The following is a 14,897-nucleotide window of genomic DNA, read 5'->3' on the forward strand; positions in this document are numbered from 1 at the left end:
TTCATAAATTGTTGTTTTTTTCATTTAATAGTGGTTAACTATTAACAATACAAAAATACAGTTTTAACAATTAAAACCACATGTAGGAATCATGCACTCTACAAACATTTTACATCAGATAAATGTTCTTATTGTGTAAATCTGTAATGTATTTAATATTTTGTATCTCTTAAATAAAGAACTAAATCAAGAAGAACAGCAGAAACTAGCATCACAAGTTTAATATATTTTATAATATAGAAATATATTTATACAGCACATTTCAAGAATAATAGACTCCATTTCTTATTCTCTCCATGGTACACTATTATTAAAATATATTATTTAATGTACCCCCAAAATAGGTGTCAAATTTTCTTAAGATAAACTGTATTTCAAAACAACATTGTGATATACCTGAATTATGAACAAATCAATAATGTTTTTGAAGCCAGTGATAATACAACTTGTTTGAAATATTCAAAAGAGTATTCAATTAATGATGCTCAACAAATATTTCAGATGAACCGTAACAACCCAACCATGGAACCACTATAAGTAGCAGGTTAGGAATTTAAAAATCATTCTTCAACAAGTACTTTGTGTTTAAAACTGCCTTAAATGGCATTCCATTAGAGAGGGAAAATAAATTAATTTCAGAGGGAAGAAAATACACACACACACACACACATACACACACACCAGAACCTTCCCATTTGGAATTATATGTGCATGGAAGCACGTTTACAAAATCTTTTTACAAAATAAGGTTTTCCTTGAGCTCATTATCAAAGATATGAAAAATAGATTACAGCTGTTCTTTCAAAATGGAAATTCTGTCAAAGCCATGCTGGGATTTTTTATAATTTCCTCCAGTTTAGTTTCAGTGCTTTTACCCCAAATAAAATCCCTTGCATCACATCAATCAACAAACTCAGAGAGCTAAAGAATATGACCATGTGTTGGCATCTTCTGCTCCAGCACTTTTTCTGCATGCTGTGTCTGTGGATAGGGAAGAGCATACATAAATGTTTCTTTATTTTGGACAAAGTTTTTAAATTTGAAAGAATCTGCAGCAGTAGTGTTCTAGATAATAGACATACATGATTTATTTGAGGTAAGAAGGTTGTACTACAATTTTTTAGTGTTAACTTGAAAGTTATAGACACAAGCTCAGGCCTGTCTCCATAGAATTCCTCAAACTTTGAGCTTCTTGCAAAATCGACTGTCTGCAAGCCAAAAAGGAACATGCTCCTACAGTTACACCAATTCTGTTAAAGCAAACAGTTATAACAATTTTGTGCAACCTTTCAGTTTCTATGTTCTGGCTACTGTTTGTTTATTCAAATCCAGTTCAACATTTCATTGTATCTAATGAAGCAGAAAGTCTCAAAGAAAAACTTTTTATTCAAGCATTTTTGTTTGGGTTGCTATCTTGTTAGCTTTTTTTTCTAAATAAATACTCTTCACAATTTTGATTGGCACATACAACTATATGCATCCAATGTCCTTCAATGATATTAAACAGTCAAAGAAGTTCTGTTTAAGCTCAGTAAATTGTATAAAATTTGTATTGGAAAAAATGTTGAAATGGAATTGAACTGCACTCAACATATCTCATTGAAAGAGTGATCTACTGTATAATGTAGTGATCTATAAAGTAGATTTTACTGATAAGGTATTCACAAAGGAGAATATATACCTTTAAATAAATAGAAATGAATATATACATGATATTGTACATAAGAAGAGATGAAATGAATCAGACTAATTTTTTAAAAATTCTCCTTTTGTCTGAAAGTATGCTTTTTATTGCAGTCATAAACCTTAATACAGATCTTTCTGTTGCTAATATTATTGTAACACTAGTGGCAGCCACATGAGCGTACTACCATATTTCTGTATTTTTTCAAAATAACATTGGAGCTGTCATCAAAATATAAAACAGATATGGCATTTAATTTGGTGGGTGCACAACAAGGCTTTGGTACGTGGTCAGGAAACATCAGATGAACCTGGGAAAGGAAAAAAAATATTTTTAGAAATAGGGTAAACATTTTGCTCCCAGCTTTACATATGCTTGTCCTATTACATACCAGACACACCCTTATGCTGATCATCCTTCTCCCACTTAAGCTCAATGGCTAGGTTTGAGTAAAGGATTGGTCATGAAGGATATATTCTTAAGTACTGAAACCAAATGTCAACCCACTAGTTCTAACTATGTCCTACAAAATAAGAAAAACTCCCACTATAGATTGTTCAATGGAAATTTTTCTAGGGAAAGAACATGGGAATCAGCATTGAGCGTCTTTTATTTGAAACGGCAACTTCTATTCCCATAATGAGAAATACTAAGATTATAAGTGCAAATCAATGAAGACACACAGTTGGACTGTAGAAAGAGTAGGATCTAGGAATTATTTCTCAAAAGAATAACTAGGCAATAAATCATAAATGTTAGGCCAAATCTTAAGTTTCCATGGCAAAGGAAGGCTAAAATCATAATGAAATAACATCCAGATATAATCCAATACTTGCTTTACAGCAATGATTTCAACTCCTCTCCATAGAACTCTCTTTTTTCCCCCCAGATTGGCTGAAGTCTAACATCATTTTACTTTCTTTCTCCCCTGCCCACTCCCTAAATAACTGCCAAAAAGCAGACTAAGCTAAACCATAAGCAAGAGGCCTAGATATTTCACAAATTGAATATCCATTTCCCTGAAAAAAAAGCTTTTTAAAAAGTGACTGTACATGAAAAGTGGTAGTTAAGTAAAGGGTTGACATTCATTTTGATCAGACTGGCAGTCTGCCTGTGGTTTGCAATAATTGAGCAAGGAGCCACAACATGGTTCCCCCTTTCCCACCCAACTTCGCTGGCCCTTCCCCCAAAGGGGTTTATGGGAAGTCCCACTGATGAGTCTTAAGGGATCTACAAAAGCAAATACAACTCTTGGAGTTTTGGCTGTGCAATGTCCTGGCTGAAATGATATAGGAGTTCTGCATGTGGACAGAAACAGCAGGAAAAATGAGGTGATCTGACATGAACTTGAAATTTCCTAAGACCTCACAAAACTGAAAGTTGGATAGTTTCAGATGCAGCTTGTGTCCCTCATCAGCTTTATCTTCCACAACCCACACATACATGATTGATAACCCCCTTGTTTCAATGGCCTTGGCAACCTCACGATGCAGTTGCTCTGGAAAAAATGGATTGTTCTTGAATGGTTTCTCAAAATATATTAGTCACAAACATGCTTTCCTTTAACAACAAACGACCCTGTTTTCCTGTTTCATGTTCTCAGAACAAGCATAGAGCATGCACAATGCCAGGAAACAAAATCAAGGTTCCCATGTATACTCAAGTTTGCAATAACTTATGTCCTACACTCCAGGGCTGTGATGAAGAGTAGGATATTACTCCAACTTCATGTCTGATTTTCTTAATGTTTGTTTTTCAACACTGCCTTCTATATTAAAGCCTTAAGAGTTTACAATATTTAATTATATACTTAAAAGAAAGAAAAAAAAAGTGAGAGAAAGGGTATGTACTTGATTAAGCTTTTTTCCAGTAAGAAAGCATTGCTTAGCCTAAGGGAATCTTTGATACCGTGTGTGTGTGTGTGTGTGTGTGTCTAAGAAATAAATTCTGCTTGGTCATTGCAAGGACAATGAAAAGAAAAAAAGAAATTTCTGAGAAATCAGGTGGCATTACTGATAAGGTCATAGGTCAATGACAATACTAAAAGATGGGGATTGTGACTGTCTTTTTGAAGGATGAAACTTAAGGTTATCTCTGTATCCAATAAGCTTTTGTGTTAATATGAATTCCCACAGACAAAAAGGAAAGTTAAACTTCTTAGAGGTAGCTCTCACTGATCGAAATTTGGATATTACACATCCATCTTTGCAGACTACCTACTCCTAATCCCCAGAAAAAGCTATCACCTTTCAAAGAATGTTCATATTTACTGATAGCAAACACAAAAGCCGGTCAGAATTTAACATTTCCCATTGAATTTACTCTCTAGGACACTAAACGGTCAATCTCATTGGCCAAGAATCAATAAAAAGGCCATTTGTAAACAACTACCTATCAAAATACATATTTGCTTTTTCTCTGTTTCTTTCTACCCAAAGTTATTTCCAAAGTTCCTAATAATATCCATGTTCCAGTTGCCATAGCTATGCATTTTTAGTGTCTAGCTATTCTGAAGTATTTTTGAAAGTTAATGAATATGCCAATAAAACATTAAGACATTCAAAAATTTGATGTCAGTTTAATGTATCATTTCTTATTCAGGAAGAAACTGGAATACTCCTTCCATTAGCTTTAAATTTTAATAGTAGAGGGAAAAGAAACTTTCTAGAATCAAATTCGTATAAGTTCTAGGAATACTATAATATTGTTGTTTGGGTCATAAGCAATCCGATCAAAAAGAAAGCTTTTTGTCACATCTACTACTCTCTTACTTGCCATTCAGCAAATTCCACTCCTGCCATTGTCTTGATTCTAAAACTGTGTATCCCTCCTTTTCTTGAATGAAAGAGTACTTTAAAAGATACATGGAAATGGGATTAAAGCATAAGTTTGCTTTGCTGCAAAAAGTTTTGAAAACCATACATATTAAGATTCTTCAAAGGTATACAAAACTGCCTATTATGAAGAGCTACTTCATGAATTTCAAAATCATTTGTATCAAAATAATATTGTATTTAATTCCATTTTCCACAAAACTTTTGAGGTACCTTGTACACAGAATTAAAATTTTCATATCAACTCAAACATTAATTTGAAATTGAATCTCACAGTCTAGTATACCATCTAAGAGCACCTCATTTAGTCTTCCGAGAGTGTTTCTATGTCACATCTAGTCACACATGTAAGGTATACCAGACTACTGTTTTCTATACTCATATAATGCCGTACAATTAGAGACCATCAAGTCCTTATATCACTATCTTTGTTCACAAAAATAAAGCTAGGTTACTTGAGATTTAATCACCTCTGAATTCCTGAGATTGTGGAAGACAGAACATGACAAATGGCACCTTATAGATCAAATAAGGAAAACAGGAAGAAGGAGGGAACGATGAATTCTCCATATTACATTGGAAATTTTTAAAATAGCCAAAGATGTTATAGAGCATTATTAAAAATACAGAGTAAAGACGCTCAGTAAAAATTTTGTACAGCTATTAATCAATGTTTTTGCAATGATTATTAATGAGTTACTAGTCCAAAAACAGTCTTAGGGACCTGTATGGTTATTCATACATACTAAAGAAATCAGTACAGAATGACCACTCATGGGAGTATTCCAACATTCCAGCTAAAACCTTCCCCATTAATAAACCAGGTTACATGATTATGTTCACAGTTGTTACTTCAGCTACATAAGATGACATGAGAGACTGAGAAAGAAGATAATCTGTTGATAGCTGCAAATAGATGCTTTTTCTGTAGAAGAACTTTTTATTGTAGTTTAATTACAATTTTCAGTCTTACAAAAACAAAACATACCAGGGTCTGAACTATCGCATGGTTGGTGGCATTCATGTGAGCATTAAGTGGAAAAGAGCACTCTCCATCACAATAAAATGCAGCATATCCTTCTGGTGCTATAATCCAGTCCTAAAATGCACACCACAAAAAAGAGAGAGAGAGAAAAGAAGTCACTAAAAGAATAATAATTCTTAAAGAATATTCAAATATATTTCATATGAACAGGTTTCCTTTCTTAGTCTAACAATTATTTTAATAGGACAGCCTACTCTTTACTTAATTTTTAATTAATGTTTACAATAAAAGTGTAAGTACTTTAACAAGAAATTGCCCTCTCTAATTTCTCCCAAGAGATTGCTATGTAAGATATTCATAGTACTAATTCGTAGTATTTATGTATTCATAAATAAAATTGCTATCATGGAATAACATTCTAAATATTGTTTAAACAGGAAATGATGACCTCCTCCAGAAAGTTCAAATGAACCAGAAAGGAAAAGGAGAATAAACTTAATTGAGATAATTCACATTACTTCTTAATAACTCATTCTTGGTTTTAGAAGTCTGACAACCTTCTAAAGCTTTATTATTTGTTCCAGGTGCTATTTTTCTCTTCATTCATGCATTAATCTTACAGTTTCTTTAGAAGAAATGAATTAGAGCAAATTATTGAAAATTGTACATGAAAAGTTTTAGGAACCTAAAAAATTGGCAAATGGAGTGTTTACCCTGATTTTTCCCCTAAAGAAACAAAACTTGGCCATACTTAATAGTTATTATCCATGCTGAAACTTCACCATAAGTTTTGAAAAATATTTGTATTTTAATATTATTTGTCAAGAAATTTAACATATTGGAATCTATTATAATGGAATACTAGAAGAAATCTAAAGTTTCATCTTAAACTGTCACTAGATAAAGCCATTAACAACCAATTCTTTCCTTGCCCCATATGAAAAGCATAAATAAGACAATATAATTTTTAAGTTCAAGGCAAAAATATGTTTCTCTGCATGTAAGCCTCATGACAGAGGTGTTCATTTAAGGTTTCTAATTCCTACACTGCTAGTTGGAGCTTTAAGAGAACTAATGGAGTTTCTTGTAATAATCTAAAAATTTTCTATTTCTAATAAAATGAATAGTTTGAGATATTTAAGTAACAGCATCTTTTTTAACTTCCTAAATATCATAGGGTTATATTTTTCTTCAGCATAGTTGTTTTTAACTGAAAACCTACTTATTATAGTTCAGTGGTAAAAGAAAATAGAGAAATGAAAATGACATGGTTAAGCCATATATTAAACAGTTATGTCAAAATCATAGAGCATTGCTTTGAAAGGATGGCTCATCAAAATTTTATGTAAAGCAGAAAGGAAGCACCTATGCTGACTGGACTTTCTTACCTGCCACCCCAGATCCCGGAAGCTCACATACAGTTCGTGCTTCTTACAGGCTTGTTTTTGTTCACTGGTATTATAATCTGAAGACAAAAATCACATTTTAAACAAAGAGCTGCTCATCAGGTTTGTATTACTTCTCTTGTGGAATCACTGATAGGAGTTTTTAATTGTTGGTTATATTGATGTTTGAATTTTAAAGCTATGGCCACTTATTAACCATGTACCCATCAGTCCAGCCACTTGTTCTGAGTGCCTTATTCTATAAAATGGAGAAAGTGCCATTTGCCTTGTGGAGTTGTAGCATGGATTCTGCTGGACCACCTATATGACAGGGCACAGCCTGGTGCCTCCTATTCAACTACCAGCTGTTCAATGGATGCCCATTTTTTCGATTCACTCATTATAGTGTTACTTAATATATCCATACATATTAAGTATTAAACAGTGTTTTTAACCTCTTCCATAAGGCAGATTCTTGGATCACCCTTAGTTGAAAATAATATTTTCAAATACAGGATTCTCTAAGTGGGATTTTTAATCATCTCCCTCCCCAAAAAATTCATTTCCAACAGTAGAATTTTCCATTCCTGACTGGACACTATTGCCCACAGAAGAAAAAAAAAAAACTAAATAAAAGACAAACACCCAGGAATCAAAATACTCTTTTTTTTTCCATTTTCACTCTTACATCGATACTGTCACGAAATCTTACACAATCCTTAAAATAGGTCCAAAATCGATTCATTTGCACAGCATTCATCATTGAGTCTGGTCCAAGCTACCATCATCCTTGGATTACTGTAATAACCTCATTACCATTCCACCTGCTTCCATCAATGCTGCTTTACAACAAAGCAGCCATGGGACTTCTTAATTGTCACTCCTCTGCAAGAAGTCTCCCTGTGGTCCCCATATCACAAACAGTATCTTCACAGTGATTGCAAGGCTCGGTGGGACTTGGTCTCATTGCCTCTGACTCATTTCCTGTTACTCTTCCTCTACTCACCTTGATCCAGCCACATCTCTTAGTCATTCTCGGATAGTTGGACTTGCTCCCACCTTAACATATTTAATCTGACCAGGTCTGTCACTGAAAATGTTCTTTCCTTGGGCATCTTACTGGTTAAGTTCTACATCTTTTCAATGAGGTTTTCACTGACTTCCCTATTTAATACTGCAAATCTCAGTCGAATAGTATTGATTTCTCTCACTCCGTTTTTTTTTTTTTTGCATTTATTGCCTTTTGAAATGTTACGCAATATATTCATTCATTATATGTATTGCTTCATATCAATTTCCTACCACTAGAATGTAAGCTCCACAATGCCAGGAATCCTGTTTGTTACTATTTATTTCACTGATATATCTTAAATGCCAGGAGCAGTACCTGGCATGCATTAGACATTCAATAAATATTTGAGGAGTTAATGAACAAATCTGCCACAGTATTCCACAAATGACTTTAAGCAAAGAAAATATATTATTTCCATTACATATTTTGGAATGTAATCTTAAATACTAATAACCTTTTATAATTGTTTAAAAGAATTAGGCATAAAGTAGAACCTAATCTTGGATCTGGAATAAAGTAAAATAATGATGAAACACAGAACTCTGCAGAACATTTTTATATGTTGTCCTCTCCAGAATTTGTTCATTTTTTTACAAATAGCATTATAAAAGCTAACCCACTTTGACTATTACTTATTTCGTGGAATATTTATGTCAGAGTGTCACATTCCAGTTCAATTACCCCCAATCTCTAATGAGAATGTGGGCACATCAGAGATCAAAGGGACTCATCCCAGCAGACCCTGTCATTATTACTTTAATGGTTACTTCAACTTTCCATGAGTGGAGAAAAACAGGTAATAATTAAGCCTTGTACTGATTTTTTTTTACTTTTAGCTCAGTTATTCCTTTGAAAAATTACTTTCATTAAAGAAAATTAAATAAGTAGATAACAGAAAATGATGGAAAGGCAATTCATTTGAGACTCAGCATTTTTTCCTCAGGAAACTTTTCCATCAATTGAATATCAGAATAAAAAGTTTACTCTTTGCATATTTTGTGTATTTTAACAGAAAATATGAAATGGAAATATTCTCTGTACAATATTTAGGGGAAAGAAATAATTGAGTTGATACTAGTTTGATTCCCTAACTTCCTAATATTCAAAACAGAAAAAAAAATCAGATATGCATCAGACAAGGGGTCAGAAAACTTTTCATTTAAAGAGACAGACTGACATTAAATATTTTAGGCTAAGCAGTCTCCCTTGCAGAAACCCAGCTTTCCCATTATGGCTTGAAAGCAGCAATTCACAATTTGCTAATGCAAATGCATGACCATGTTCTTTTTCAAACTTTGGAAAACTTTGGGCTCCACAAAAGGAGGCAATGGGTAGATTTACTTTGCCAACACCTGCATTAGACATAATGGGATTTTTTAAATGTAATTATGTTTTATCTACTTGGGAGATGGACACAGAAATAGATAGATGCAGAGACACAGCAAACACCTGCAGCAGCCAGAGGATCTGTGAATGGAATTCAGATCTCCCATGAAGATAGCAAGAACGCAATCACTTGATCACTGCTGCTGCCTCCCAGGTCTGCACTGGCGTGAAGGTAGAGTCAGGAGCCTGAGCTGGGCATTGAACCAGGTACTCCAACATGGGATGCAGGCTTTTCTTTCCGTTTCTTTTCTTTTTGATGCAGTCATTTAATCAATGCCTTTACCACGAGAGTAAAATAACTACCCCTTGTAATGGTTATTTTTATTCATTCATGCTACTTTTAATTTAAAAATATTTTAATAAAACACTGTAGCCAATAACATATATAAGTATATATGAAAAGCTGTAAACTGTATATATATACATATATATATACATAATGTGTGTGTATAGTTATTTGAATTCTAACTTTATAAAAAAAGAATCAACATATATCTGTCCCATCGATGTAGGTTTTCATTAGGCAAAGTGGTATAAATAATGTAACATCACATAAAGTTAATGAGCAATGAAATTTATAACAGAATCTGGCTCCAAGAGTCTGATTTCATAGAGCATCAGGGCTACGCTTATTCTGTCAGAAATAAAAATTACTGGACACTGGGTGAAGTAAATATTGTACCTAAACCAGCAAAATTTGCAGTTAGGTGTACCATAAATGTTTAGCCGAATGAGTTGCGGGAAGGAGGGCAAGAAAATTAGTTATATCTTTAAATATTGATTGGAATCAATTAGGAGATTAAAATGAAAGACATAGATCTGCCATTGATGAACCTGTCTATAAATGAAAAGTAATACCAGGAATGACTAAATTGTTCTATCGCCACAGTGTACACTAGAAAAATTATGCTAACATGCCTTAGCCATAACGCAGGTGTTAGAAATCAGCATTTATAGGCCGGCGCCGCGGCTCACTAGGCTAATCCTCCGCCTCGCGGCGCCGGCACACCGGGTTCTAGTCCCGGTCGGGGCACCGATCCTGTCCCGGTTGCCCCTCTTCCAGGCCAGCTCTCTGCTGTGGTCAGGGAGTGCAGTGGAGGATGGCCCAAGTGCTTGGGCCCTGCACCCCATGGGAGACCAGGAGAAGCACCTGGCTCCTGCCATCGGAACAGCGCGGTGCGCCGGCCGCAGCGCGCCTACCGCGCCGGCCATTGGAGGGTGAACCAACGGCAAAGGAAGACCTTTCTCTCTGTCTCTCTCTCTCACTGTCCACTCTGCCTGTCAAAAAGTAAAAAAAAAAAAAAAAAAAAAATCAGCATTTATCTATTTTTTCTCTAAATGATAATAATATTGGGAAATCACTGTCAAAAACTGAAAATATTGTTGACTTTTTTTTTGACAGGCAGAGTGGACAGTGAGAGAGAGAGACAGAGAGAAAGGTCTTCCTTTTCCGTGGGTTCACCCCCCAATGGCCACTGCGGCGGCTTGCTGTGGCCAGCGCACTGTGCTGATCCGAAGGCAGGAGCCAGGTGTTTCTCCTGGTCTCCCATGCAGGTGCAGGGCCCAAGGACTTGGGCCATCCTCCACTGCACTCCCGGGCCACAGTGGAGAGCTGGACTGGAAGAGGGGCAACCGGGACAGAACCCGGCGCCCCGACCAGAACTAGAACCCAGTGTGCCAGCGCCGCAGGCGGAGGATTAGCCTATTGAGCCACAGCGCCGGCCTTGTTGACTCTTTTATGCAAATTAATTTATGGCCAATTTCTAGACACAGTGTAAATTTAATCTGTTTTAGTATCATTTAAAAGTGCTATTTTGAAATAAGCATTTGGTACAATGCCTAAGTTGTCACTTGGGATGTCCACACTCATATTGGAATGATTGGTTCAAGTCCCATCTGCTTCATTTCAGTTCCAGTCTCCTGCTATGGTGCAACCTGGGAAGCAGAGATGATAGTTTGAGTACCTCAGCCCCTGCCACCCACGTGGGAGACGCTTACTGAAGTCTGGACTTTTAGCTTTGCTGTGGCCCAGCCTGGGCTGTTGTGGGCATTTGAGGAGTGAGCGAAAGGATGGGAGATATCTTTTGTTTCTCTGTCTCTCCACCTTTCTAATGATATGAAAATAAACAAATATATTTTTAATTTAAAAATGTTTTTTTTTCACAGAAAAATTCCATTGAAGTAAAAAGAAGTGTATCTTACTTGTTGAATATTATGGTTAGTGGTGCAATAAGTCTGTGATTATAGAATGGACTGAAAGTATAATTTTGCAAAAATTATAGAAAAAGAAAGGAAGGAAAGGGATTGAAAGAGGGAGGGTGGGAAGTATGATTATCTTCCTAGAATTGTACTTATAAAAAACATGAATTCTGTTCTCTGTATATTAATAAAAATAAACAATAAATTAATAAATACTGTACTCATCTGTGAAAAAATTATTGAGATCTACTAAGGTTTTTAGTGGCTTGTACACTATTTCATGGAAAAAACAGAGACTAACCTCTCTGTGAAAGGGAAAACAGTTGATTAATCAAGCCTAGAAAACTCTATAAGACAACATAGGTTTCTTTTGCTTCAAAATATTATATGTTCTTTACAGTATAAAATAAAGACATATCCAAAAAGAAAAATCCAAAATAGAATTTAATATTTAAGCCTGACAACAGCCTAAATGAACCAGATATGATTAGAAACCATTATATCAAAGCAAAGAGGAATTATTCCGCACTCTCAGTTCCCGAAGGGAAAAGAAGGAAAAAACAGAACCTACAAAATTATAACAGAAGACTTTGTTTATAGAAAATGGAAATGACATGTAAATGAATGCATGAGGTTAGAAGTAAATAAAAGTATGATTCATACTATAATAGTTATTCAAAGATGTAATTCAATAATGTAAATTTTAAAATGCCCTTAGTGGTAGAGAAATTTATGGTGAACTCAAAAACAAGAAACAATTTCACCCAAAGATGAGGAGTTTTAATATACTATTGCTACTCTAGTCTAACAGTCATTTTCCATATCCAGTAAATTACTCTTTGAATTTTTGCAGAGTCTGGTATAACTATTATTATTTATCTATGTAGGAATATTTATGTTTCTCTGGTACAAATTGTGTAAGATACCACAAAATATTAATTATCTAATCTGTTTGCTTATTTCTACATAGCAAAAAACTCACGTACATGAATCCATTAATATCTCTCCTTAGAATTCATTGACCTAAAAATTCATCCAGGAACCTAAATTTCCAGCTGTGTTCCAGACATCTCTAGATGAAAGCTTCCCTTATGCGCCCTACCCACTATTTCTCCTTCTGAAGCATCCTCTTTCAATGTTCACTATTTTGGTTAACGGAATCATTAGTCACCTGGGGGCCCATACCAGAAAAGTTAGTACATTTCTTGATTTTCTTTCTTCATTGTTCAGATTCTACATTAAATAAGTCCATAAGGCCCCATTAACTGACTACTACAATATTCTAGTCTAGATAGTCCTTTGCACTCTTGGCTACCTTATTCTTTCTTAAATCCTCCTCTAGTAGTTTTGAATCCTGACATAACATTTCATCTTAGCTCTCCTCTGAACTCTGACATCAATGACATTGAGTTAGATTATTTGTGATTTGGTTCATACCTAATTTTTTTTTACCTGGTATTATACTCATTTCAATAAGAATGTGTCATACCCCAGTCATTCCACACCAGAACACGGCTTTATAACTATGCATACCCATTTGAAATGGCTTAATCCACTCCTCTATTTCTTTCTTTATTTTAACATTTTTAAAATTTTATTTATTTTCATTTTATTTGAAAAGCAGAGACAAAGACAGACAGAGGTCTTCCATTTGCTGACACAGTCACTAAATATCCACAATAGCCACAGAAGCAGGATCCCAGAACTCTACCCAGGTATCTCACTTGGACAGCAGGAACTCAAGTACTTGCTTCATCAGCTGCTGCCTCCCAGGGTGCTCATTAACAGGAAGAGAGGTCAGAATCAGAGTTCAATTCAAAACAGACACTCTGATACAGAGTGTGGGAGTCCAAAATGATGACAAACTATTGCACCAAATCTCCTCCCTACATGCCTCCATTTTTGGAAAATTTTGTATTTTTTTCTCATTTAATTCCTTTATGACTTGTCCAATAGTATACAATTGATAACTAGTAGATCAAGTATTAGATAATATATAAATATACAGATAGATAGAGATACCTAACTACATTTTATGCACCAAAATAATTGTGATTTTAGCAGTTTCCAAAATTTTGCCTGATTCAGGATACCAATATCATCTTTCAATGTTGCTATAAAAATCATGTGCATTAGAAATACTATCACATGTGCCTCATTGCAGGATTTTCAGTACAGCATCAGTTTTAAGAACCCTAATTTGGAAATAACCAAAATATTTTAGGAGTTATATGATTAAATAAATTTATTCTAGTACAATTAAATATGTTACAACACCTAAAAAGAATGAAGTAACACTATTTGGTGTATGACTAAGACTTTTTTTAAGATTTTAATTTATTTGATAAGTAGTTATAGAAAGAGAGAAGACAGAGAGAAATGTCCTCCTTACACTGATTCACTCCCCAAATGGTTGCAATGGCCAGAGGTGGGCCAATATGAAGCCAGGAGCCTCACCAAGGTCTCCCATCCATGTGCAGGGGCCCAAGCACTCAGACCATCTTCCACTGCCCTCCCAGGCCACAGCAGATATTTGGATCAGAAGAGCAGCAGCCAGGTCATGAACTAGTGCCCATATGGGATGGCAGCACTGCAGGCAGAGGCCTAGCCCACTGCATCACAGCTCTACCCCCTAAGACAATTTTTAAAACACATGAAATATATCATTCATGTAATCAAAAACACATAATAAAATATATCCAGCCTCAAAAGAATTGTATTATGGAGGGCTTAGTTTAGAAGCATATATACCAGGTTGACATCAGTCTATCAGGGTAATCTATCATGGAAGGATCAGGTGAACAATGGAGAACAATTAGTATTTTCTGATCTTATTGTCTTTACATACTGGCTAATAAAAACATTCTAAGAAATAATTCCAGTTAATTCTATTTTCATATTTTGGTTCTTATTTTGGTTTAATCTGTTTTTCCAAGAAGTATGGATTTATATTGCATGCATTAGGCAAGAGGTGGTACCTATCAAAGATGAGAAAAAGTGCATGTTTCAATTTTGGTACCTACATGAATGACTTAGCCTTAGAAATCATCATGGATTTACACAGGCCCACCATATGTGTGGATCTACTTCCAAAGTGCCTTAGTGTCAACCATGCAACATCACTCTTTTCTAACAGGTTGGTGCTGAGCCCAGAATTTCCATTTGCCCTGTTAGTTCTTCCAGATTCCAGCTTTAAAAAGATGTATTATTTATTTATTTATTTATTTGAAATAGTTACATAGAGAGAGAGAGACATAGAAAAAGAAATCTTTTATCCACTTATTGACTTGCCAAATGGCTACAACAGCTGGGCATAGACCAGACTGAAGCCAGGATGTTGGAACTCTATCTG

The 14,897-nt window shown here is 34.9% G+C and overlaps 1 protein-coding gene across 1 annotated transcript in view; it reads right to left on the reverse strand.

Annotated features, from left to right (window-relative positions):
* Positions 1–283: 283 nt before the first annotated feature.
* The window catches only part of BMP5 (bone morphogenetic protein 5), a 126,055-nt gene continuing 111,441 nt past the window's right edge, over positions 284–14,897 (reverse strand). The window contains exons 5-7 of the mRNA XM_062186297.1: positions 6,892–6,968; positions 5,507–5,617; positions 284–1,994 (exon numbers count right to left, since the gene is read on the reverse strand). Of these exons, the coding sequence (XP_062042281.1) occupies positions 1,845–1,994; positions 5,507–5,617; positions 6,892–6,968 (338 nt within the window). The 3' untranslated portion in view covers positions 284–1,844. The remainder of the gene's footprint in view (positions 1,995–5,506; positions 5,618–6,891; positions 6,969–14,897) is intronic.

The sequence above is a fragment of the Lepus europaeus genome, chromosome 3 (assembly GCF_033115175.1).
Source record: "Lepus europaeus isolate LE1 chromosome 3, mLepTim1.pri, whole genome shotgun sequence".
Lineage (NCBI taxonomy): Eukaryota > Metazoa > Chordata > Mammalia > Lagomorpha > Leporidae > Lepus > Lepus europaeus.